This window comes from Mustelus asterias, chromosome 22, assembly GCF_964213995.1.
Source record: "Mustelus asterias chromosome 22, sMusAst1.hap1.1, whole genome shotgun sequence".
NCBI lineage: Eukaryota > Metazoa > Chordata > Chondrichthyes > Carcharhiniformes > Triakidae > Mustelus > Mustelus asterias.
The window spans coordinates 11184370-11207881 of NC_135822.1; the positions used below are offsets into that span (position 1 = coordinate 11184370).

General features: G+C 46.2%; 1 protein-coding gene and 1 non-coding gene across 2 annotated transcripts in view; both read left to right on the forward strand.

Moving 5' to 3' along the window:
* LOC144510240 (protein polyglycylase TTLL10-like) overlaps window positions 1–23512 on the forward strand; it is a 48597-nt gene that overhangs the window by 14302 nt on the left and 10783 nt on the right. Inside the window, exons 6-9 of the mRNA XM_078239733.1 lie at window positions 6324–6409; window positions 10496–10667; window positions 13246–13417; window positions 21995–22135. Coding sequence (XP_078095859.1) covers window positions 6324–6409; window positions 10496–10667; window positions 13246–13417; window positions 21995–22135 — 571 coding nt within the window. The remainder of the gene's footprint in view (window positions 1–6323; window positions 6410–10495; window positions 10668–13245; window positions 13418–21994; window positions 22136–23512) is intronic.
* Window positions 9015–9212, forward strand: LOC144510300 (U2 spliceosomal RNA). The gene has a single exon (XR_013500607.1). It is a non-coding gene; the product is annotated as a U2 spliceosomal RNA (small nuclear RNA).

The window sequence follows — 23512 nt, forward strand, 5'->3', positions numbered from 1 at the left end:
TCTTAACTATTGTGTCGGCATGGGGGGACCAGGACAGGTTGTTGGTGATCTGGACACCTAAAAACTTGAAGCTCTCAACCCTTTCTACTTCATCCCCATTGATGTAGGCAGGGGCACGTTCTCCTTAACGCTTCCTGAAGTCATTGACAATCTCCTTCATTTTGTTGACATTGAGGGAGAGATTATTGTTGCTGCACCAGTTCACCAGATTCTCCATCTCATTCCTGTACTCTGTCTCGTCATTGTTTGAGATCCGACCCACTATGGTGGTGTCATCAGGAATTAAACTTTCCTTAATAAAGGAAATATGCAGGGAAAGTTTAAATGGGGTGACCAAAATACTGGTTAAATAATTCAGTTTTAGGGAGGCAGGCATGAGAAAGGTATTCCAGAAAGTGGAACTTAACAGGCTGATGGCACAGCCACCAATAGTGACGCAAAGGATGGGGGTCAGAGAAATGGGAATTCTTCATACTTTCCAGTTTTAAAAAATTCATTTGTGGGACATGGGCGTCGCCGTCTGGCCAGCATTTATTGCCCATCCCTAGTTGCCCTTGGAAGGCAGTTAAGAGTCATCCACATTGCTGTGGCTCTGGAGTCACATGTTGGCCAGGCCAGGTAAGGACGGCAGATTTCCTTCCCGAAAGGACATTAGTGAACCAGATGGGTTTTTCCGACAATCAACAATGATTTCATGGTCATCTGTAGATTCTTAATTCCAGACTTTTTTTTATTGAATTCAAATTCCAACACCTGTCGTGCCAGGATTTGGGAACCCAGGTCTCCCAGAACATTCACTGAGTTTCTGGATTAATAGTCTAGCGATAATATCACTAGGCCATCACCTCCCCCAAATAAGTCCTCCCTCATCCTTTCTTCATTACTTCATGGGACATGGGCGTCGCTGGCTAGGCCAGCATTTATTGCCCATCCCTAGTTGCCCTTGAGAAGGTGGTGGTGAGCTGCCTTCTTGAAACACTGCAGTGGTGTGGGTTGACCCACAGTGCCAATGGGAGGGATTTCCAGGATTTTGACCCAGCGACTGCGAAGGAATGGCGATATATTTCCAAGTCAGGATGGTGAGTGCTTAGAGGGAAACTTCCAGGTGGTGGTGTTCCCATGTATCTGCTGTCCTTGTCCTTCTGGAATCATAGAATCCCTACAGTGCAAAAGGAGGCCATTCAGCCCATTGAGTCTGCATTGACCACAATCCCACCCAGGCCCTATTCCTGTAACTCCACATATTTACCATGCTAATCCCCCTGACACTAGGCTCAATTTAGCATGGCCAATCAACCTAACCCCACACATGTTGGGAGTGTGGGAGGAAACCAGGGCACCCGGAGGAAACCCACGCAGACAAGGGGAGAATGTCCAGCTCTACACAGAGAGTCATGCATGTCGTGTTCCTGGCATTGTAAGGCAGCAGTGCTAACCACTGTGCCACTGTGCTGCCGTAGTTCTAGATGGAAGTGCTTATGGGTTTAGAAGGTGCTGTCTAAGGATCTTGTGGATCTCGTGCCATCTGCCTTCCCTAATTGGGTAGAGAATGCAGAGGCTGGCAAAATTAACCCAGGGGTTGCACTAGTAAAATTCTCAAACTCCGCACCCAGAAGTGGTGCTAATGTCAGCAAGGAAAATTTAGCCTCGTGTTTTTCACACCTGTGGTCAGATGCACTTCAAGTTTATTTATTAATGTCGCAAGTAGGCTTACATTAACACTGCAATGAAGTTACTGTGAAATCCCCTAGTCGCCACACTTAGGTGCATGTTCAGGTACACTGAGGGAGAATTTAGCATGGCCGATGCACCTAACCAGCACATCTTTCGGACTGTGGGAGGAAACGGGAGCACCTGGAGGAAACCCACGCAGACACGGGGAGAATGCGCAGACTCTGCAAAGACAGCGATCCGAGCCGGGAATTGAACCCGGGTCCCTGGCGCTGTGAGGCAGCAATGCTAACCACTGTGCCACCGTGCAATGATCATTCTGAGGGAAAAGCCTGGCCAGGCGAGGCTGGACACAAATCATTAAACCGATTTATCCCATAGATTAAATGGGAACATGCGGAGCCTCAGTCAAACTAAACTTCACTAGTCTCAGCTAAAAGAGAACAGAAAAACAATAATGAACCATCTGCCTTCCCTTTTAGGGAGATGATGTATTTGAATCATAGAATCCTACAGTACAGAAGGAGGCCAGTCAGCTCATCGAGTCTGCACCGACCACAATCCCACCTAGGCCCCATCCCCTGGACTACACGTATTTACCTTGCTCGTCCCCCTAAATACTAGGGTCAATTTAGCATGGCCAATCAACCTAACCTGCACATCTTTGGACTGTGGGAGGAAACCGGAGCACCCGGAGGAAACCCACGCAGACATGGGGAGAATGTGCAAACTCCACACAGCCAGTGACCCAAGCCGGGAATCGAACGCGGGTCCCTGGCGCTATGAGGCAGCAGTGCTAACCACTGTGCCACCTTTTGGCTCCACTTCACTTTCATTTCTTCCTCCATTCTTAAAGTTACAAAGTCAGTGCGCCGAGTGGATCACAGAGACCCAAATCCATCTTCTCCAATTCAAATTCAAATTGAATCCAATTCATGGTCCCGGCAAGAGTGACAAACAAGATCCAAACTGACAAGGAAAGGCATTACACCCCAACTGTGGCTTGATCTGACGCTTGACTTGGCCAAAAGGCTAAGAAGTGCACCCCCGCCAGGTGACCATAAGACCATAAGACATAGGAGCAGAATTAAGCCACTCGGCCCATCGAGTCTGCTCCACCATTCAATCATGGCTGCTTTTTTTCTCGTCCCCATTCTCCTGTCTTTTCCCCATGACCCCTGATCTCCTTATTAATCAAGGACCTATCTATCTCTGTCTTAAAGACACTCAATGACCTGGCCTCCACAGCCTTCTGCGGCAAAGAGTTCCACAGATTCACCACGCTGTGGCTGAAGAAATTCCTCCTCATCTCTGTTTTAAAGGATCGTCCCTTTAGCCTGAGATTGTACCCTCTGGTTCTAGCTTTTCCTACTAGTGGAAACATCCTCTCCACGTCCACTCTATCCAGGCCTCGCAGTATCCTGTAAGTTTCAATAAGATCCAACCTCATCCTTCTATACTCCAACAAATACAGACCCAGAGTCCTCAACTATTCCGGTGGTCATGGTTTCACCTCTCAAACTGAGTTTTTAGCCAATGGCTGCGGCTCGCAGCCCCCTATTCAGAACCTAATTGCCCCTGGATTCTTTAACCCTGGCCATTCTGACACGTGGAACCATACAGGCAGGATCTCTGACATGTTCTTTTTGTCAGGCTTTCACCAGGTATCCTCAAGAGGTGTCATCAAACCTCTTCCACAAAATCTGTATTGTCTTCCAAGTCTTGATTGCAAGGCCATGTGAATCGAATCATAGACTCCACCCTCCAGAAGGGGAAAGAGGAGTCCATGTTTTACCAGCACATGCAGCAGTTCTGTTCATAGAATCCTTACAGTGAAGAAGGAGGCCATTTGGCCCATTGGATCTGCACCAATTCTCTGACTAAACATCTTACTCAGGTCCTATCCCTGTAACCCGACATATTTACCCTGCTAATTCCCCTAACCTACACATCATAAACAATTGGTTGCCTGAGATGAGATGGGAAATTACTCAAGATCTCTGGCCATCTTGGCTGCTGGACCTAGCATGAGACAAATGTTGTGACGGCTTTAAATAAAGCGGGAGTTGTGATATTCTCTGAGCAGTTTGCCATCGTTCTGTATTTCACAACGCCCGCAAACAGTGGCTTTCATTTAACTTGTGCAAGTTCACTTCATATTTGAACACAGTCAGAGGCTATACTGAATCCCAAAGCCCACTGTATGAAAAATAAATCAGCAAACAGCCCGCATCGTGGAACTCAAATGCTACAAATTTTCTTCCCACTGATCTCTTCATCCGTCTCGGGATTCTGTCGAGGTTTAGCCTGAGCCAGACCGGCTGATTGGAGAGGAATCTGAAGCTATTCCGGGTGTAACACTCTCGCTTGAGGCTGGATTTAGGGTTTGTTGCCATGAGTCCAGTTTGAAATGAACATTGGCTGTGCAAACATTTTAGGTTTAAGTTTATTCATTAGTGTGACAAGTAGGCTTACATTAACACTGCAATGAAGTTACTGTGAAAATCCCCTAGTCGCCACTCTCCGGCGCGTGTTTGGGTAACACTGAGGGAGAATTTAGCATGGCCAGTGCACCCTAACCCGCACGTCTTTTGGACTGTGGGAGGAAACTGGAGCACCCGGAGGAAACCCACGCAGACACGGGGAGAATGTGCAAACTCCACACAGACAGTGAACTAAGCCGGGAATTGAACCCAGGTCCCTGGTGCTGTGAGGCATCAGTGCTAACCACTGTGCCACCATGCCTCCCAACATATTTACTACAGAATTTTGAAGATTTACTTCTGCTGAAATAGGATATGGGCCATTCATCTGCTTATTAATATTTTGCTTTGATATTTTAATTTAAGTAACATCTGTTCTGCTTTATCCATTTGAATGGAACATGTCTGCGACAACAGATGTTTATGTGCCGTTGAATGATGCAATTTCAGCTGCAGATGTTTTAAATAATTAGTATGAGGTGAATCATTTATAGTCAGTAAATAATTAAAGCAGAGCAGAACTGGTTAGTGGCCCATTTGAATACAGGTGCATGTTAGGTACTTAAGCAATGTCATCCTTAACAATGCCACATGGCACAAATCCGATTGTTTTCGATTCAAACATTGGACTGCTGGTGAACATGTATCTCATCAAAATTGAGGGTGGTTTCATTCTCCTGAGTTGTGATGTTTACAATGCCTGCCTTCCCTCCTTCCCCCACCCCACCTGATGCTTAATTCACTCTCCCTGGTCCTCCCTGCAGTCCCCACCTGTGATAGAAACATAGAAACACAGAAACTAGAAGCAGGAATAGGCCCTTCGAGCCTGCTGCGCCATTCATTTTGATCATGGCTGATCATCAAATTCACTATCCTCATCACCCCCCCCCCCCGCCCCCCATATCCCTTGATCCCTTTAGCCCCAAGAGCTATATCTAATTTCTTCTTGAAAGCAAACAACGTTTTGGCCTCAACTACGTTCTGTGGGAGTGAATTCCACACATTCACCACCCTCTGGGTGAATAAATTTCTCCTCACCTCAGTTCTAAAATGTTTACCCCTTATCCTCAAACTATGACCCCTAGTTCTGGACTCCCCCACCATTGGGATCATTCTTTCTGGATCTACCCTGTCTGGGGTATGGGGAAAGTCCTTGACTTTCTCCCCATATTTGTGGTCCTCTCCTCTGTACCGTTACAGAAATGTCATGTGTATCCGAAAATTAGTGTGAGCAGACTAGGAGAGAAGTCTGCATTGGGGTGGCACAGTGGTTAGCACTGCTGCCTCACAATGCTAGGGACCCGGGTTCAATTCCGGCCTCGGGTGACTGTCTGTGGAGTTTGTATGTTCTCCCCGTGTTAGTGTGGGTTTGCTCTGGTTTCCTCTCACAGACCAAGATGTGCAGGTTAGGTTGCTTGGTGATGCTAAATTTCCTCTCAGTCAGAGGGATTCGCAGGGTAAATACGTGGGGTTACGAGGATACAGCCTGGGAGGGATTGTTGCCAGTGCAGACTCGATGGGCCGAATGGCCTTCTTCTGCTCTGTAGGGATTCTATGCTATGATTTTTCCATGCTATCAGCTCTCCAAAATCCAATCAGTCCCATTCTCTTTCTCTGCAATTATTTTTCCTTTTAAAAAATGTATCCCTTTTGATGTTACTACTGAAACTGCGCCCACCTTCTTTTCATGATGTGGAGATGCCGGCGTTGGACTGGGGTGGGCACAGTAAGAAGTCTCACAACACCAGGTTAAAGTCCAACAGGTTTATTTGGAACCAGGAGGTTTATTTGGAATCTGATGAAGGAGCAGCGCTCCGAAAGCTCGTGATTCCAAATAAACCTGTTGGACTTTAACCTGGTGTTGTGAGACTTTGTGCTGTACTTTCTTTTCAGGCAATGCATTCCAGATCATAGCAGCTTTCTGCATGAATGAATGTCCCTTCATTTTGCGTCTGTCGAGCTCTTGTGTGAACGAGCATTAAACCTGTCTCCTTCAGTTACCATCCCTTCTGAAGTTTCTACCTGTCCACTCTATCAAAACCCTTCTTCATTTTGAACAGCGTCAGCAAATCTCTCTTCAATTATTTTGGTTGTAAAGTGCTTTGGCACATCCTGAAGCTGTAAAACAAGATACGTCAATGCAATTTCTATCCTTTTTTTTCACTCTAGATTTCTGAAAATGGCAGAGTTTTATCCTGAAACGTATCGGATGGATGTGAAAAGTGAACGTCTAGCTTTCTTTGAAATTATGCAAGGTATTCTCTCTTTCCCCCCATTCCAAAATATGACTTTCCCTGCCCCATCTCCCCACAGAGTAAACCTTGATGCTAAAACAGGGAACGCTGCAAAATCCCAGCAGGCCTGACAGCATCTGTGGAGAGGGAATAGAGTTAACTTTTCGAGTCTGAATGACTCAGCATCAGAGCGAAAGAAAACTAGAAATAGGCTGACATTTATACTGTTATGTGCGGGGGGAGGGGAGTGAGTCGGGGCTGACTTAGAGGGCCAATGGAGGCACGGGACAGATTGACAAAGATGTCATGGACAGAAGGACAAAGGGGATGTAAATGGTGGTGATCATGGCTAAGAAGGATGCTAATAGCAGCACATTAGGAGATCAGAATGTGTCAATGGCAGAGCAAAGGTGTAAGCAGTGTGACAAATGACAACCTGAGACATGTAACAGATGGCCCGAGTGAGAAGAGGAGATGATGTTAAAGGGAAAAAAAAGATGGAAAGCAGGATAAAAAATGGAGGAAAAATGAATCTATGGAAGAAATGAAAATAACCTGATAGAAATAAAAAATGGGGTGAAGGTGGAGGAGGTATAAACCTTGATGTTTGTTTTTATGATGCATCATTGACCGGAAGGCCAAAGAATGAATTAGTTACTTCCTCAAAGAATCCATTTAAATTGCAACAGAGAGCTTACCAAGAGAGCGTAGTGCTATCCTCTCTGTGGCTAGGCCCATTAGCAACACAGACCACTGGACAACAGGGGCTTACAACCACTATCCAAATAACCATTCCCATGGGTTTAAAGAACTATTAAGAAATTAGAAAAGGTTGGAGAGAGGTGTAGAGGTTTATGACATGGAAAGTTCATTGCTTGTTTTCAAATCTCTCCTTGGCTTTGCCAGTCCCTCTCTGTCTATCCTCCTCCACACCTTTCTGAGATATTTGCAGTCCTCCGATTCTGGCCACTTGCGCACCCTTGATTTTCATAGAATCTCAACAGTGCAGATGTAGGCCATTTGACCCATTGGGTCCGCTCTGACTCTCTGACAGAGAGGCCCATGTCCTCTCCCCCGCCCCATCTCCATTACTCCACACATTTACCTTGGCCAATTCACCTAACCTGCATATCTTTGGACTGTGGGAAGAAACCAGAGCACCCGGAGGAAACCCACGCAGACATGGGGAGAAAGTGCAAACTCCACACGGACAGTGACCCAAGACTGGAATCGAACCCTGGTCTCTGGCACTGTAAGGCAGCAGTGCTAACCACTGTGCGACCATGCTGTCCACTTTAATCACTTCACCGCTGGCAGTCATGGTCCCTAAGCTCTGAAATTCCCTCCGTAAACCTCTCTGATTTAATAAATCTCTTTCCTCCTTTAGCTACATCTTAAAACCTACCTCTTTGACGAAAGTTCTAATTATTAGTCCTAATATCTCCTCCTGTGGCTTGGGTATCAAATTGTATTAGATAATACTCCTGGACTTCAGTTGTAAGGATGGCAAATCAAGTCAGAGGACCAAACGGAAGCCTATTAAAACACTTTGTTGAGTTGCTTTCACTCCATTTCTGTTGGCTATCGTTTAAAAGTTGAGTTATGTTGTCTTTTAACTTGATGTTTTGGCTGTATGCATGTCATTTTCAGTATAATACTAGCAAGTGGTTTGCTCTTGACTGTGGGCTGCACAGTGGTTAGCATTGCTGCGTCACAGTGCCAGGGACCTTGGTTCGATTCCCGGCTTGGGTCACTGTCTGTGAGGAGTTTGCGCATTCTCCCGTGTCTGTGTGGGTTTCCTCCGGGTGTTCTGGTTTCCTCCCACACTCCAAAGATGTGTGGGTTAAGTTGATTGGCCATGTTAAATTGCCCCTTAGAGTCCTGGGATTTGTAGGTTAGAGGGATTAGCGGGGTAACTGTGTGGGGTTGTGGAGATAGGGCCTGGGGTGGGATTGTTGTCGGTGCAGATGTGATGGGCCGAATGGCCTCCTTCTGCACTGTAGGGTTTCTATGATTCTAAAAGCACAATATGCTATACGCAGCAAAACTACAGAGTACATTTTGTAGTCATTTTGAGAACAGATTGGAGTCTGCTGCAGACTGTCTATAACCTTCTGTCTTCACCTTTCCGGCAATGAAGATATTTGTATATTATGTACACACTAGTATAGTGATTGTGTGTGATTAAAATAAGCACCTTAGGATGTTTTTCCATCTTAAAGGCGTTTTATAAACACAGGTTTTTGGGGCTCGATCTATGAAATACTCTTTATCTTTCCTTCCCATTTTTCCTGATTCATCTTTTTCACTTTTCTGTGCACACCTGAGTTTTCCTTTGATGTACTTCACAGCTGTTTGAACATTTTAAGCTTGAATTCTTGACCTGTATCTGTTGTTTTCCTCCCCACCTCCCCACCCCCTGTTTTCCTGGGTTCGAACTGATCTGTGCTTGCGAATCCTTTGATGGTGCATTTTTATTAACTTTAGCAATTACTGTGTGAAGTGGTAGTGTTGCTTCAAACTGACACTGAACTTGTGCAATCATTATCCAGAGTTCATAACTCTGGGTAGCGATTGCTCCATTAACTGTTAATCCAAAAAAACCCCCCAAAAAACTGTTAATCCCATCGCTTCTTGGCCTTTTGGCTAAGATCAAGTGTAGTATGGACCGGATGCTGCGCTTGGTTGAGGTCATTAGGTTGCATTTAAGCTTCATTTGAAGCAATTTTTAAAAGCGGTATCTCGGCCTTTTGGCTAAGATGCAAATCAGATCAAGCCTTGGAGGAGGAGGACTTGCACCTACTCCAATCAGCTTGGCTCATGTCGATCAGGCCCAAGACAGGAGTGGAGGCCCTGTCTTGTCAGCTTGGATCGGAAATGTCTCAACTTGTTGAGACTCTGAATTGGACTTGATTTGATTGAATTGGAAAAGTTTTTTAAAAACTGTTAATCCCCCCCACCTCTCCCCCCCACCCCCCTCGCCCCCACTTGGTTTCTCTATTTTGTATGGGAGCTCCTTTTCCTCCACCTGGTGTTTTTTCCTGCGATGCTGCCTTTGTGCCCCAGAATCTGCCAGATGTCAGGCTGTTTTGTGGAGCTCTGCGTTGCTTGATCCTTGGTGGAAACTCTTACCTGCCTCAATTATCATCACATTTCACTTGGTATTGCCTCAAATACTTCCCTCTATTACAATCTGCTGCATTACTGCTGCATTACAGCCTGCTGCACGGTGGCACAGTGGTTAGCACTGCTGCCTCGCAACACCAGGGACCCAGGTTCAATTCCGGCCTTGGGTGACTGTCTGGAGTTTGCATGTTTTCCCCATGTCTGCATGCGTTTTCTCTGAGTGCTCCAGTTTCCTCCCAGACTCCAAAGATGTGCAGGTTAAGTGGATTGGCCATGCTAAATTGCCCCTTAGTGTCCAAAGATGTGCAGGTTAGATGGATTAGCTATGGTAAATGTGTGTGGTGATACGGCGAGGTAGAGATCTTGGGTAAGATACTCTGGCAGAGAGTCGGTGCAGATCCATATGCCAAATGGTCTCTTCTGCACAGTAGGGATTCTATGCATTACAATCTGCTGTGGTGCAATCTACTGCGTAACAGTTACTGTTAATCTATATATCATTGGACAACACAGGTAAATTCTTTTATTCAGCTCCTAATAGTATTCTATAGAAAGAGATGAACTAAGCAGAGACTGTGCCACTGGGCGGCATGGTGACACAGTGGTTAACCCTGCTGCCTCACAGTGCCAGGAACCTGGGTTCGATTCTGGCCTTGGGTCACTGTCTGTGTGAAGTCTGCATGTTCTCCCCGTGTCTGTGTGGGTTTCCTCCAGGTGCTCCGGTTTCCTCCCAGAGATGTGCAGGTTGGGTTTATTGGCCATGCTAAATTGCCCCTTAGTGTCAAGGGGATTAGCTGGGTAAATACGTGTGTTTACGGGGTTAGGACCTGGGTGGGATTGTTGTTGACGCAGGCTCAATGGGCTGAATGGCCTCTTTCTGCACTGTAGAGATTCTATGATGTATTCAACTGTTTGCTGATCGCTAGGAAGGACCGCATCCTTTCTGCTGACGTTTTGTTTCCTGTGTTTCTCACCACACAGATGGACCCATTTGGATTTCGAAACCTGCCGGGTCAAACCTGGGCAAAGGAATCTTTCTCTTAAAGTGCCAGGAGGATTTACTGGACTTCCGTGAGAAACTGGAAAGTGTGGAGCGGAATGTTTCCGGCAAGATGTATTATTACAGTTTACCCATCAACAGAATAGTGCAACGGTAATTAAGGGCAATGAGAAAATAATCCAAACTGCAGGTTATGTGCACAGAATGAATGCAAAGGGAATTATAAATCGCATTTAATGAAAGAGGGTATTGAAATAGTCTCATTCTTCTGTTAATTGGATGTGACACTTCAGGATTGTCCTGTATCAGTATAGATATCAGCTGTCAATCAGTGGGTAGCTCGCCTCTGAGTCAGAAAGTTGTGGGGTCAAGCTCCACTCCAGACACAAAATATGGAAAATTTCAGCCCCTAAATCTAGAGTGCAGTACTGAGGGAATGCTGCACTGTCATGAGTGCCTTCTTTTGGATGAGATGTTGAGACAAGGTCCGGTGGATGTAAATGGTTATTCGAAGAAAAGCAGGGTAATTTGACCCAGTGTCATCGTCAATATTTATTCCTCAACCAACATTGCCAGTGACTGCCACGATTCCCACATTACAACAGTCACAACACTCCAAAAGTACTTCATTGGTTGTAAAGTATTTTGGAACAAAGCGAGGTTGTGAAATTGAGCCCTATGTAAATGTAAATCTTTTTTATTTTACTGCATCAGGCCTGGAGTACCCGATGTGGACGTCGGTTCTGGAAAAAGTTGCCATTGGTTCTGATTTCTGGATCATATAACGTTACAGCACCGAAAGAGGTCATTCAGCCCATCTTGTCCATACTAGCTCTTTGATAGAGTTAATTGAATCATAAAAATGCTACAGTGCCAATGAAGGCCATTCGGCCCATCGAGTCTGCACTGACAACAATCCTACCCAGGTTCTCTCCCCGTCACCCCAGATATTTACCCCACTAATCCCTCTAACCTACGCATCCCGGGACACTAAGGGGCAATTTAGCATGGCCAATCAACCTAACCCGCACACCTTTGGAGAGTGGGTGGAAACAGGAGCACCCGGAGGAAATCCACGCAGACACGGGGAGAACGTGCAGACTCTGCACAGACGGTGACCCAAGCCAGGAATCGAATGCAGGTCCCTGGCGCTGTGAGGCAGCAGTGCTAACCACTGTGCCACCGTGCCGCGCCAAAATAATCCCGCTCCCCCGCTCTTTCTCCACTGTCCTGTAATTTTTTTTCCCTTCAATTGTTTACCCAGCTCAGGTTAGGGAGTTGTTATTGAACCTGCTTCCACCAGCCTTTCAGACAGTGCACTCCAGATAACAACAACTCATTCTATAAACAAAAAGGTTGCCTCCTGTTGCCTCTGTTTTGTCCTCTGGTTGCAGACCCAAAACCATTCGTAACTTTGAACACCGTGTATCAAATCTCCTCTTCACCTTCTTTATTCTAAGAAGAACAAATCAAGTTTTACCCGTAACTGAAGGCCCTCATCTCTAACACTATTTTAAGAAATCTCTTCTGCATCTTGGCCAAGACCTTGATGTCTACCTTAAAGTGACTGGAACACAATTTTCCGACTGAGACCTTGCCAATGTTTCATAAAGACGTTTCATCTTAGAATCTCTACGGTGCAGAAGGAGGCCATTCAGCCCATTGAGCCCACACTGACAACAATCCCACCCAGGCCCTAATCCCATAACCCCACATATTTCCCCTGCTAATCCCCCTGACACTAAAGATCAATTTACCATGTCCAAATAACCTAATCTATACATCTCGGGACATTAAAGGGCTTTTAGCATGGCTAATCCCTCTAACCTATCCATCTTGGGACACTAAGGGGCAATTTAGCTTGGCCAATCCACTCAACTTTGGAGTAGGGGAGGATACCAGGCACCCGGACGAAACCATGCAGACATGTGGAGAACGTGCAAACTCCAAACAGACAGTCATCCAAGATTGGAATTTAACCTGGGTCCCTAGAGCTGTGAGGCAACAGTGCTAGCCACTGTGCCACCGTGCCAGCCCAGACAGAGATACGTGAAAAGAAATTCTCTCTCTTAAATGGTCTGTGGAACTCTCTTCCTCAGAGAGTGGTGGGGGCAGGGTTATTGAATATTTTTAAAGCAGAGGTTGATAGATTCTTGACTAACAAGGGAGTCAAAGGGTATAAGGAGGTAGGAAGCAAATGGTGTTGTGGCCACAATCAGATCAGCCATGGTGTTATTGAAAAGCGGAGCAGGTTTGAGGGACTGACACTTATTTATTCGTCACAAGTAGGCTTACATTAACACTGCAATGAAGCTACTGTGAAAATCCCCTGGTCGCCACAGTCCGGCGCCTGTTTGGGAACACTGAGGGAGAATTTAGCATGGCCAATCCACCTAACCAGCACGTCTTTCGGCCTGTGGGAGGAAACCGGAGCACCCGGAGGAAACCCACGCAGACACGGGGAGAATGTGCAAACTCCGCACAGACAGTCATCCAAGTCCGGAATTGAACCCAGGTGCCTGGCGCTGTGAGGCAGCAGTGCTAACCGCTGTGCCACCGTGCTGCCCCACCTAAATGGTTGACTCTTGCTCTGAATTTGTATATTTGTCTGTGGAAAGATGAAAGGTCCAGCACTAGTGCGGCGGAAAGCATGAGAAATTAAATATCCGTGTGATACTTCCCCAACCGATCTTAAAACAGTGCTAAAATACCTATGCTTTGACCCAAACAGGTATCTGCACAAACCTTTACTTCTGGAAGGTCGAAAGTTTGATGTCCGATCTTACCTCCTGATTGCTTGTACCTCACCTCACATGATCTTCTTTCGCCATGGTTACGTCAAATTGGCATGCAACAAATATGATCCTTATTCGGATGATCTGACAAGTCACCTGACCAATCAGGTAAGGTGAACAGTGGGAAAATGTCATCCTTTCCATTCCCTTGTTTCTGTTGGAAGTTATGAATTGAACTATTAGAGCGTCACAAAATAAAATAAAGATGTAAAATAGATTGATTTAATGCTTTTGGGTCTTTTTAAAATCTTCCTACCCTAAATCACTGGCTGCCATAGATCACTCACGGGTATGTCTCAACGGCCCAAACCTCCAGCAGGGACCCCTCACTCCCTTCCCGGAGATTATTGTAAGTGTTGGGTTTCAGATTGTTTTCCTGTTCTATTAGTTGTAACACCCCAGGTCTTTGTCTTTCACCATACAGGGCATGGTTTCCGTATGATTCCATGATTCTTTATTGCTGAGTTCACTATTCACTACAAAAAACCAGGTACCACAATTCACAATTCCAATGTGACTACAGCACGGCACGGTGGCACGGTGGTTAGCACTCCTGCCTCACAGCGCCAGGTACCCAAGTTCCATTCCCGGCTTGGGTCACTGTCAGTGTGGAGTTTGCACATTCTCTCCCTGTCTGTGTGGGTTTCCTCCGGGCGCTCTGGTTTCCTCCCACAGCTCAAAGATGTGTGGGTTAAGTGGATTGGCCATGCTAAATCGCCCCTTAGTGTCAGGCGGACTAGCTAGGATAAATGCATGTGGTTATGGGGATAGGACCTGGGTGGAATTGTGATCAGTGCAGACTTGATAGGCCGAATGGCCTCCTTCTGCACTGTAGGGGTTCGATGCTGATTCTATGATTCAAACAATGGTTTGCCTAAAACTCTTAGACCAATTCAAGCTTTTGGATCGGAATTCTCCAACCTCGTCCGCGGCTGGGATTCCCCAGTCCCGCTGCAGTGAATAGCGATTTTACTGTGCGCCAAATTCTCTGTTCTCGCTGGCAGTGATAGCGGGTCGTGCATCATCGGGGAAATGCCAGCCATGATCTCTACATTGAATATATACTGATATCAAACCATAATCATCAAAGATACATTGTACAGACATCAGGTTTACAGCATGGAGCCAAGAAAGTATATTTTAGTTCTCAATCTCACCCTGTTACCATGGTTATATGGTTTACTTCAACTCTTCAATCATTTTATGACAATAAAAATTGACCAAACATGTTCAAGTCTGTTAAGCCATGGGTGAGTGACTTTTCCATTCATTCAGCTCCTCAACCTTGCCATAAGCCTGCTTTGCAAAGCATCCCTCGATTTATTACATCGATCCCATCCTCATTGCCAGTGTAATAAATTGAGGGCGACTCAATTGGCTTAAATTTATTGCCAACAATAAATAATTATAGATACAAAAGGTCAGGCTGACAACTCTCCTCCCAGGCTCCGTTTGCAGGACTTTCCTCGACTTTCCAGGACTTTCTGCGCCCTCACTCCTGATTGACAATCCATAGGGTTTGGTCTGATCACATGGCCCTCAGGTAACGCCATCTTAGAGGACCACAGCTCCACTCAAACCCTGCTGAAAATAAGCGCGCAGGTACAGCAAGCAGTAAGGAAGGCAAATGGTAAATCGGCCTTTATAGCGAGAGGATTCGAGTGTAGGGATAGGGATGTTTTGCTGCAATTGTATAGGGCATTGGTGAGGCCACACCCGGAGTATTGGGTGCAGTTTTGGTGTTCTTATCTGAGGAGGGATGCCCTCACTATACAGGGAATACAGCGAAGGTTTACCAGGCTGATTCCTCGGATGGCAGGTCTGTCATATGAGGAGAGCCTGAGTCAGTTAGGATTATATTCTCTTGAGTTTAGAAGAGTGAGAGGGGATCTCATAGAAACTCATAAAATTCTAAGAGGGTGAGACAGGGTAGGTTCAGAAAGAATGTTCCCAATGGTGGGAGAGTCCAGAACTAGGGATCATAGTTTGAGGATAAGGGGTAAAACTTTTAGAACTGAAGTGAGGAGAAATTTCTTCACCCAGAGGATGGTGAATGTATGGAATTCACTATCACCGAATATAGTTGAGACCAAAACACTGTCAGATCTCAAGAAGAGATTAGATACAGATCTTGGGATTAAAGGGATCAAGAGATATGGGAGGAAGGGGGGGATCAGGATATTGAATTTGATGATCAACCATGATCAAAATGAATGGCGGAGCAGACTCGAAGGGCCGAATGGCCTCCTCCTGCTTCTAGTTTCTATGTTTCTGTGATTGCTTTTAAGTACCGGACCAAGTTATTACCTTCAGTCTTTGAAAGCATCACATCAGACCTCATGTGAAATGTGAAACATCAAGTAATTGTTTTCAACTAACCATGATATAGAGAATAATCTGGCAGCAATACAATACATTTACACATTTACATAGTCAAATTCCTTCCTAGTCTCATCCCTTCCTATCTCTATGAGTTCCTCCAGGCTTGCACCCTTTCAAATATCAGTACTTCTTGAATTCTAGCTGCTCATGCCTTCAGCTGTCAAAGGCCTAAGCTCTAGAATTCCCTCCATTAGCTGGTCCACCTCTTTATCTCCTTTCCTCTCCCACGGCGATCCTTAAAATTTATCTCCTTGAGCAAGCTTCCAGTTACCTGTCCAAAGGTCTCCCCATGTGTCTTGTGTCAAATCTAGTTTGATTATGCTGCTCTGCATCGCCTTGGGCCATTTTGCTATGTTATAGGCAGCATCGTAAAAGCAAGTTGTTGTTTTTGGAATCTTATATCTAACTTGACAAAATAAAAGGTTATAAATCCAGGAATGAAATTAATCCTCCTCTGGAAGAGATTTTCAAAGGCGGGCGTAAAATTCTCTGGCCTCCGGGCTGCATGTTTCCTGCTGGCGGAAGGTGGCGCGTTGTTTGCTAGCGGTGGGATTCTCTGGTCCCGTCACTGTCAATGAGAATTCCGATTAATGTCACCCCACACTGGCGGGAAACCTGTGGGTGGGGGGCACACTGCCGGTGGGATTGGAGAATCCCACCGGCGTGAACGGCCGGAGAATTCCAGGTGCTTCCCTGGTCTCTCCTGAAAGTTGAAAACAGCTCCTTTACCTTTTTTTTAAGATATGAAAAGTGTTCCATTTTCCAGCCATCGTCCCTCTTGAGAAACTACTCCAATTTGAAAAGTCTCTCTTAAATCCCACTGTAATAATCTCACCAAGGCCAGTCTTCCAGTGCCACACTGCTTTGTTTAACACAAAGGAAAAGCCATGTGTGTGGCTTACAGCAACACAAGCCCTGAGGTCCAGATCTACTCCAGGTCCAGGTTGAGAGTGTCGGTTTTAAGCTCCCGCTACTCATCTCTCATTGGGCGAGCTCCCACTTGCTCAATAAGGAAACCCGTTCTCCACGAAGCCTAAGAGGAAATCTTGAGTTCTTCGTAGCTACCATAACACCCAGGAGCAAGGGTTAACAATACGTGTTGGACTTTTCAGTTTTCCATCACTCAGGCACTTATTTCAAAATTTCCCACTCTGCAAATCAATTGCAAAATTCATATGTTCGAATCTGTGTTGGACCCCATCTTAAACCCATAATCAAAAAGATGATGATGACACACCTCACCACAATATACGTTATATAGATTTTCTGCGCATTATTGGCTTTGAAATTCCACCCCCCCACACCCCCCACCACCCCCCACCCCGCATGTTTAATAACCATCTTAAAGCGAAGGCACCAAAATAAGAATCCATTTCAAGAAAAATCAAGTTTGTCACATGGATTTTGTTATTAATTAAAATAATTAATTAAAATGGGGGCGGCACGGTGGCACAGTGGTTATCACTGCTGCCTCACAGTACATTGGGGAGACCATGCAGACGCTGCGACAACGGATGAATGAACACCGCTCGACAATCACCAGGCAAGACTGTTCTCTTCCTGTTGGGGAGCACTTCAGCGGTCACGGGCATTCGGCCTCTGATATTCGGGTAAGCGTTCTCCAAGGCGGCCTTCGCGACACACGACAGCGCAGAGTCGCGGAGCAGAAACTGATAGCCAGGTTCCGCACACACAAGGACGGCCTCAACCGGGATATTGGGTTTATGTCACACTATTTCACATAAATATTTCTGCTTTTTTCCTCCTGAGTCTTTATCATGCGATCCTAGAATCAGAATTTATGTCACACTATTTGTAACTCCCACAGTTGCGTGGACCTGCAGAGTTTCACTGGCTGTCTTGTCTGGAGACAATACACATCTTTTTAGCCTGTCTTGATGCTCTCTCCACTCCCATTGTTTTGTTTCTTAAAGACTGGATTAGTTGTAAGTATTCGCATTCCAACCATTATTCATGTAAATTGAGTCTGTGTCTTATAAGTTCTGTTTGTGAACAGAATTCCCACTCACCTGAAGAAGGGGCTCAGAGCCTCGAAAGCTTGTGTGGCTTTTGCTACCAAATAAACCTGTTGGACTTTAACCTGGTGTTGTTAAACGCCTCACAGTGCCAGGGACCCGGGTTCAATTCCGGCCTCGGGTCACTGTCTGTGTGGAGTTTGCACATTCTCCCTGTGTCTGCGTGGGTTTATCTCCGGGTGCTCCAGTTTCCTCCCACACTCCAAAGATGTGCGGGTTAGGTTGATGGGCCATGCTAAATTGCCCCTTAGTGTCAGGAGGAATTGGCTGGGGTAAATGTTTGGGGTTACGGGGATAGGGCTTGTGGTTGGTGCAGATTCGATGGGCTAAATGGCCTCCTTCTGCACTGTATGGATTCTATGATTCTATGAAAATACAACTTGGGGTTTGCTGACCCTATTTCCTCATCCATTGACTGGTAAATTGTTCGTATAAAGATGTTGAATCTTATGGATAGATGTTGAGTGGAGGCTAATTTCAGCACCTATTTACGTAAGGTAATTTCCTGAGGCCTGGACAGTTTTCTCCCACCCTATCGGCAAGGGATAGAATTCTACAACACAGAAGAAGACCATTCAGCCCTTTGAGCCCTCATTGAAAGACCGAATCAATTAGTTCTACTCCCCTACTCTTACTCCTCCAAGGCCTGCTAGTTCCCATTTCAAACACGCATCTAAATCCACTTTGAACGTTGCTGTTGAATCTGCTTCCGCTGCCCTTTCAGGCAGTGCATTTGAAATCAGAGCAACTCACTGCATAGAAAAATGATGGAAATAAACATCAGGGTGTAACTGGGTTGCTGGCTTACTGTCACTTGTTTTGCAATATTGCACCAAGTCGATATCTACTCCATAGAAAGAAATCTCAGGAGTTTGTTGATTCTTGTTTGTTCGTGTAGTCAGGGAGTGCGAATTTCAGCTGCTCAGGTGAGGCCAGGCCTCCCAGGTGAATTTTGGGTTGGTGTTCATTAGTATTGTGTTGATTACCCAGCAACCCCCAAGGGGGTGGGTGAGCAAAAACCCACCTTGGCAGCTGTTGACAATCTTTTCCAGAGGTGTGCACCTAAACATCTCTCATGTATCAGTCAATCTTTTTGTACTTTACCAGTGAAAATCTCAATTTTTGATGATTTTTTTGAAAAGTTTATTTGTTAGTGTCAAAAGTAGGCTTACACTAACACTGCCATGAAATTATTGTGAAAATCCTCTATTCGCCACACTCCAATGAGTGTTCGGGTACACTGAGGGAGAATTTAGCATGGCCAATGCACCTAACCAGCACGTCTTTTGGACTGTGGGAAGAAACCTGAGCACCCGGAGGAAATCCACGCAGACACAGGGAGAACGTGCAAACTCCACACAGACAGTGACCCAAGCTGGGAATCGAACCCAGGTCCCTGGCGCTGTGAGGCAGCAGTGCTAACCACTGTGCCACCATGCCTCCAACATGGCCAATACATCTAACCAGCACATCTTTCAGACGGTGGGAGGAAACCAGAGCCCCCGGAGGAAACCCACGCGGACAGGGGGACGCTCCGCGCAAACAGTGACCCAAGCCGGGAATTGAACCTGGGTCCCTGGCACTGTAAGGCAGTAGTACTAACCACTGTGCCACCGTGCCGCCCATATAGAATCGCTAATGCTAAATCTACATCTGTACGAATCTTCCGATATAACAGCTGTCAGAATCTCTAAAGACACAGGGCTCAGGCATGTTCGGGCAGAGGTGAGGGAACTTCATTTTGAATCTCCCCTCAGCTGTACATCATCCCCACTGTCACTGATTCTTGTATTGGACATTTGGAAAAGTCCGTCACTGTCTAATCCCCCAGCACTGATGTGAAGAGTAGAAATTGTAGGATCAAAATGAGAAGTCACTGAGGATTGAATGAAGCAAACGTGTATCATCAACAACAACTTGCATTTATATAGCACCTTTATCATAGTTTAATGGAGAGGCAATGGTTTAGTGGCATTATCACTAGGCTATTAATCCAGAAAGTTAACCAATGTTCTGGGGACCCAGTTTGAATTCCGTCACAGCAGCTGGTGGAATTTGAATTCAATAAAACATATTTGGAATTAAAGATCTACCGATGACCATGAAACCATTGTTGATTGTCGGAAAAACCCATCTGGTTCGCTAATGTAATTTAGGGAAGGAAATCTGCCTTCCTTATCTGATCTGGCCTACATGTGACTCCAGAGCCACAGCAATGTGGTTGACTCTCAACTGCCCTCTGCAATGTCCTAACAAGCCACTCAGCTCAAGGGCAACTAGGGATGGGCAATAAATACTGGCCAGCCAGCGACACCCATGTCCTACGAATGAATAATAAAAAATCTTGAGGTGCTTCACAGGAGTGTTATCAAACGAAACAATTTGACACTAAGCCATGCGAGAAGATATTAGTGGGGATGACCAAAAGCTTGGTTAAATGAGTACATTTTAAAGATTGTGTTAAGGGAGAGAGTTATGGAGGTGGCGGGGTTTGGCGAAGGAGTTCCAGTTCAGGGTCCAGAAAACTGGAGGCTTGGCTGCCAGAGGTGAAAATGCAGCAAATACTGGAGGCACAGGATTCCAGAGATGGGAATCTGCCACGTAGGGATTTAGTGAAGGAATTGCAAAGACTGCGGTCCAGGCAACTTAAAACTCTGCCAGGCTGTGGTTGGAGAGTTGGAGCACACACAGGAACCTACAACAATGCTTAAGATCTTCCAACCGAAACCACTGAGAAGTGTTTTAGGTCAACTGCATTGATCCTTATCCTGGGCACATTTGTCAAACTGTGCATTGATGCTGTTTAGGACTCAATGCGTAAAGAATTATTAGCCCACAATGTCCAATCTCCTGATGGTTAGAGGGGTCCTCCACCCCCACCCCCCCACCCCTCCCCTGCCCCTGAGCCCACCCGCCACCTGCCACCCCTTGCCCCCCCCTCTACCTCTGCCCCCATCTTCCAGTTTAACTGCAGGGGGTGGGGGTAGAGTTTGAGTGTTGCTGAGTAACCCATTCTGGAGGGACAAGCTCGTAATTATAGTAAATAAATCAGGCTCTGTAACTCACCTCAGGTCAGCACTTCCAGCACAGGTATCCTGGGTGCAGGAACCTTGTCAGTGGGAGAGAAGTGGGAGCTGACAGAATCAGCAGTAAGTGACTTTCTAGCAGTGCCTGTGAGCCAGGAATGCGTCCTCTCCAGTCTCTCAAGCTATGTTGCCACCACCTGCCTCCCTCCTCATAATCCGCTATCCCCCTGCCTACTATCCGTAACTACTTTGACCTGCCCCAGCTCTGATTTCTCCTCTGTGGCTTTTTCCCCTGAATTCTGTCTCATGACCTCTCCCCATGACCTTTCCAGTTGTGACCTCTCCTGCTGTGACTTCTCCCCACTGACCTCTCCCCCTCTGATCTCCCCTTCTGACCTCTTCCCCCTCTGACCTCTCCCCCTCTGACCCCTTCCCTCTGACCTCTTCCTTGTGATCTCTTCCCCTGCAAACTCTCTCTTTATAATCTCTCCCTGTAATCTCTCTCCCCGGGATCTCTCCCCCATGTGGTCTCTTCTCCCTCCGCAATCTTTCCCTTCTGCAGTAATCTCCCTCCCCCGGTGGCACAGTAGTTAGCGCTGCTGCCTCACAGCACCAGGGAGGCTTCGATCCTCGGCTTGGGTGACTATCTGTGTGGTGTTTGCACATTCTCCCCATGTGTGCATGGGTTTCCTCCGGGTGCTCCAGTTTCCTCCCACAGTCCAAAGATGTGCGGGTTAGGTTGATTGGCCATGCTAAATTGTCCCTTAGTGTCAGAGGGATTAGCAGGGTAAATATGTGGGGTTACGGGAACAGGGCCTGGGTGGGATCGTGGTTGGTGCAGACTCGATGGGCTGAATGAACTCCTTCTGCACTGTAGGGATTCTATGATTCTATGATTCATGCACTGCCACTCTTTGATCTCAATCTTTGCCGCTCACTCATCCACTGTAATCCTCCACCCCTATGCTCTTTTCCTCTCTTCCCCATGATCATCCACCCCTATGATCTCTACCACTCCCCCCTCACCTGTCACTTGTGATCGGCACCATGTCTCCTACACCACCCACAGCCCCTCATTCCTCTCAATTGCTGACTATCCCCAGTGTTCAGCAAAAGTCACCATTGGTCAGAAATCACCCCCCCCCCCCCGCTGCCCCCCACCCCCCACCCCTCCACCCCCCAAGCCCATGTGGTTGGAGTATTATTCCATTAATTTCACCTTTGCATTATCTTATCTGCAGTTTGTACAGAAAAAGAACCCCCTGTACAGTGAGATGAAGGAGGACACAGTCTGGTCCATGGAGCACTTGAATGAGTATATTAATGAGAATTATATGGAAGCAAAGAGTCTCCCCCAGGACTGGGTCTTCAGTGTTTTTGAGGTAAGTTTAGCTTTCACTCATGCTTTAGTTAAGGAGATTCAGTTGTGTTAGCATCAGAGGCGTGAGGTACTGTTTTTGTGGTAAAATATAAAACATCTCAGGTTGATTGTTTTACATTTTATTCTTTCCAATGGGGGGAGGCGATGGCCCAGTGGTGTTATCGCTCAACTATTAATCTAGAAACTCAGCTAATGTTCTGGGGACCTGGGAATGTCCTGTCTTGGGCTACTCGCAGACGGAGAATCCCGTTCCCAATCACCAATGTGTGAGAAGAACGGTTTGAACCAGTTTCACTGTTTGTCCCATTGGAGTGTTGGAGGCTGCAGTATTCAGGCTCTTCATATGCAACGCCTTGCCTCAAAAGAGGCCGATTCCTGAAACTGCAGAGATGTAGACCACGAATTCTTACCCAAAAACAGAGAAAGAAAAGCTTGCCTTGATATCGTGTCTTCCACAACCTCATAGCCAAGTAAATACTTTGTGAAATGCAATCACTTTTGTAATATAGAAGGTGGTGGTTGGTTTAGCTCAGTTGGCTGGATAAATGGTTGGCGACACCAACAGTGTGAGTTCAAATCCCGCACCAGCTGAGGTTATTCATGCAGGCCCCGCCTTCTCAACTTTGCCCCCTCTCCTGAGGTGTGGTGGTGATCCACAGGTTAAATCACCTGTGGATACCTTTGGTCATCTGGGACAATGGCGACTTTACTGTTACTTCATAGAAGGTGCCACAACCAAATTGCAATCAGCAAATTCCTGCAAACGGCAATGTGGTAATGTGATAATTCTTGTTGCAAACCAATTTGTTGGTTATAATGTTGATTAAGGGATAAATATTGACCAGGAAATTGGGGATAACTCCCCTGCTCGTATCATTGAATTATAGAATGGTTATAGCACAGGAGGCCATTTGGCCCATAGTGTCCATGCTAGTTCTCCGTGAGCCCAACTCACCTAGTCCCACTCGCCCACCTTTTCCTCATAATCCTGCAATTTTTTTTCACTTCAGATAATTACCCAATTTTCTTTTGAAGGCCTTGGTTGTATCTGCCACCACCACGCTCGGACAGTACTCCCCAGATCTGAGCCAGCCACTGCTTAAATTTGCCAAGTCTTCTTTAAATCTGTGCATTCTGGTTCCGCCAGTGGGAACAGTTGCACCCTATCTACTCTGCCCAGAGTCCTCATGTATTTTTTTGCAATTGTGCACTTGAGAAAGCAGATCGGGCTTTGATTCAACATCTCATCCAAAAGACGGCACCTCTGACAGCATGGCACTCCCTCAAGTACTGCTCTGGAGTGAAGGCCTGGATTATGTGCCCAAGTTGCTGGAGTGGGCTTTGGATCACAACCTTTTAAAGATTGATGGAGAATCCA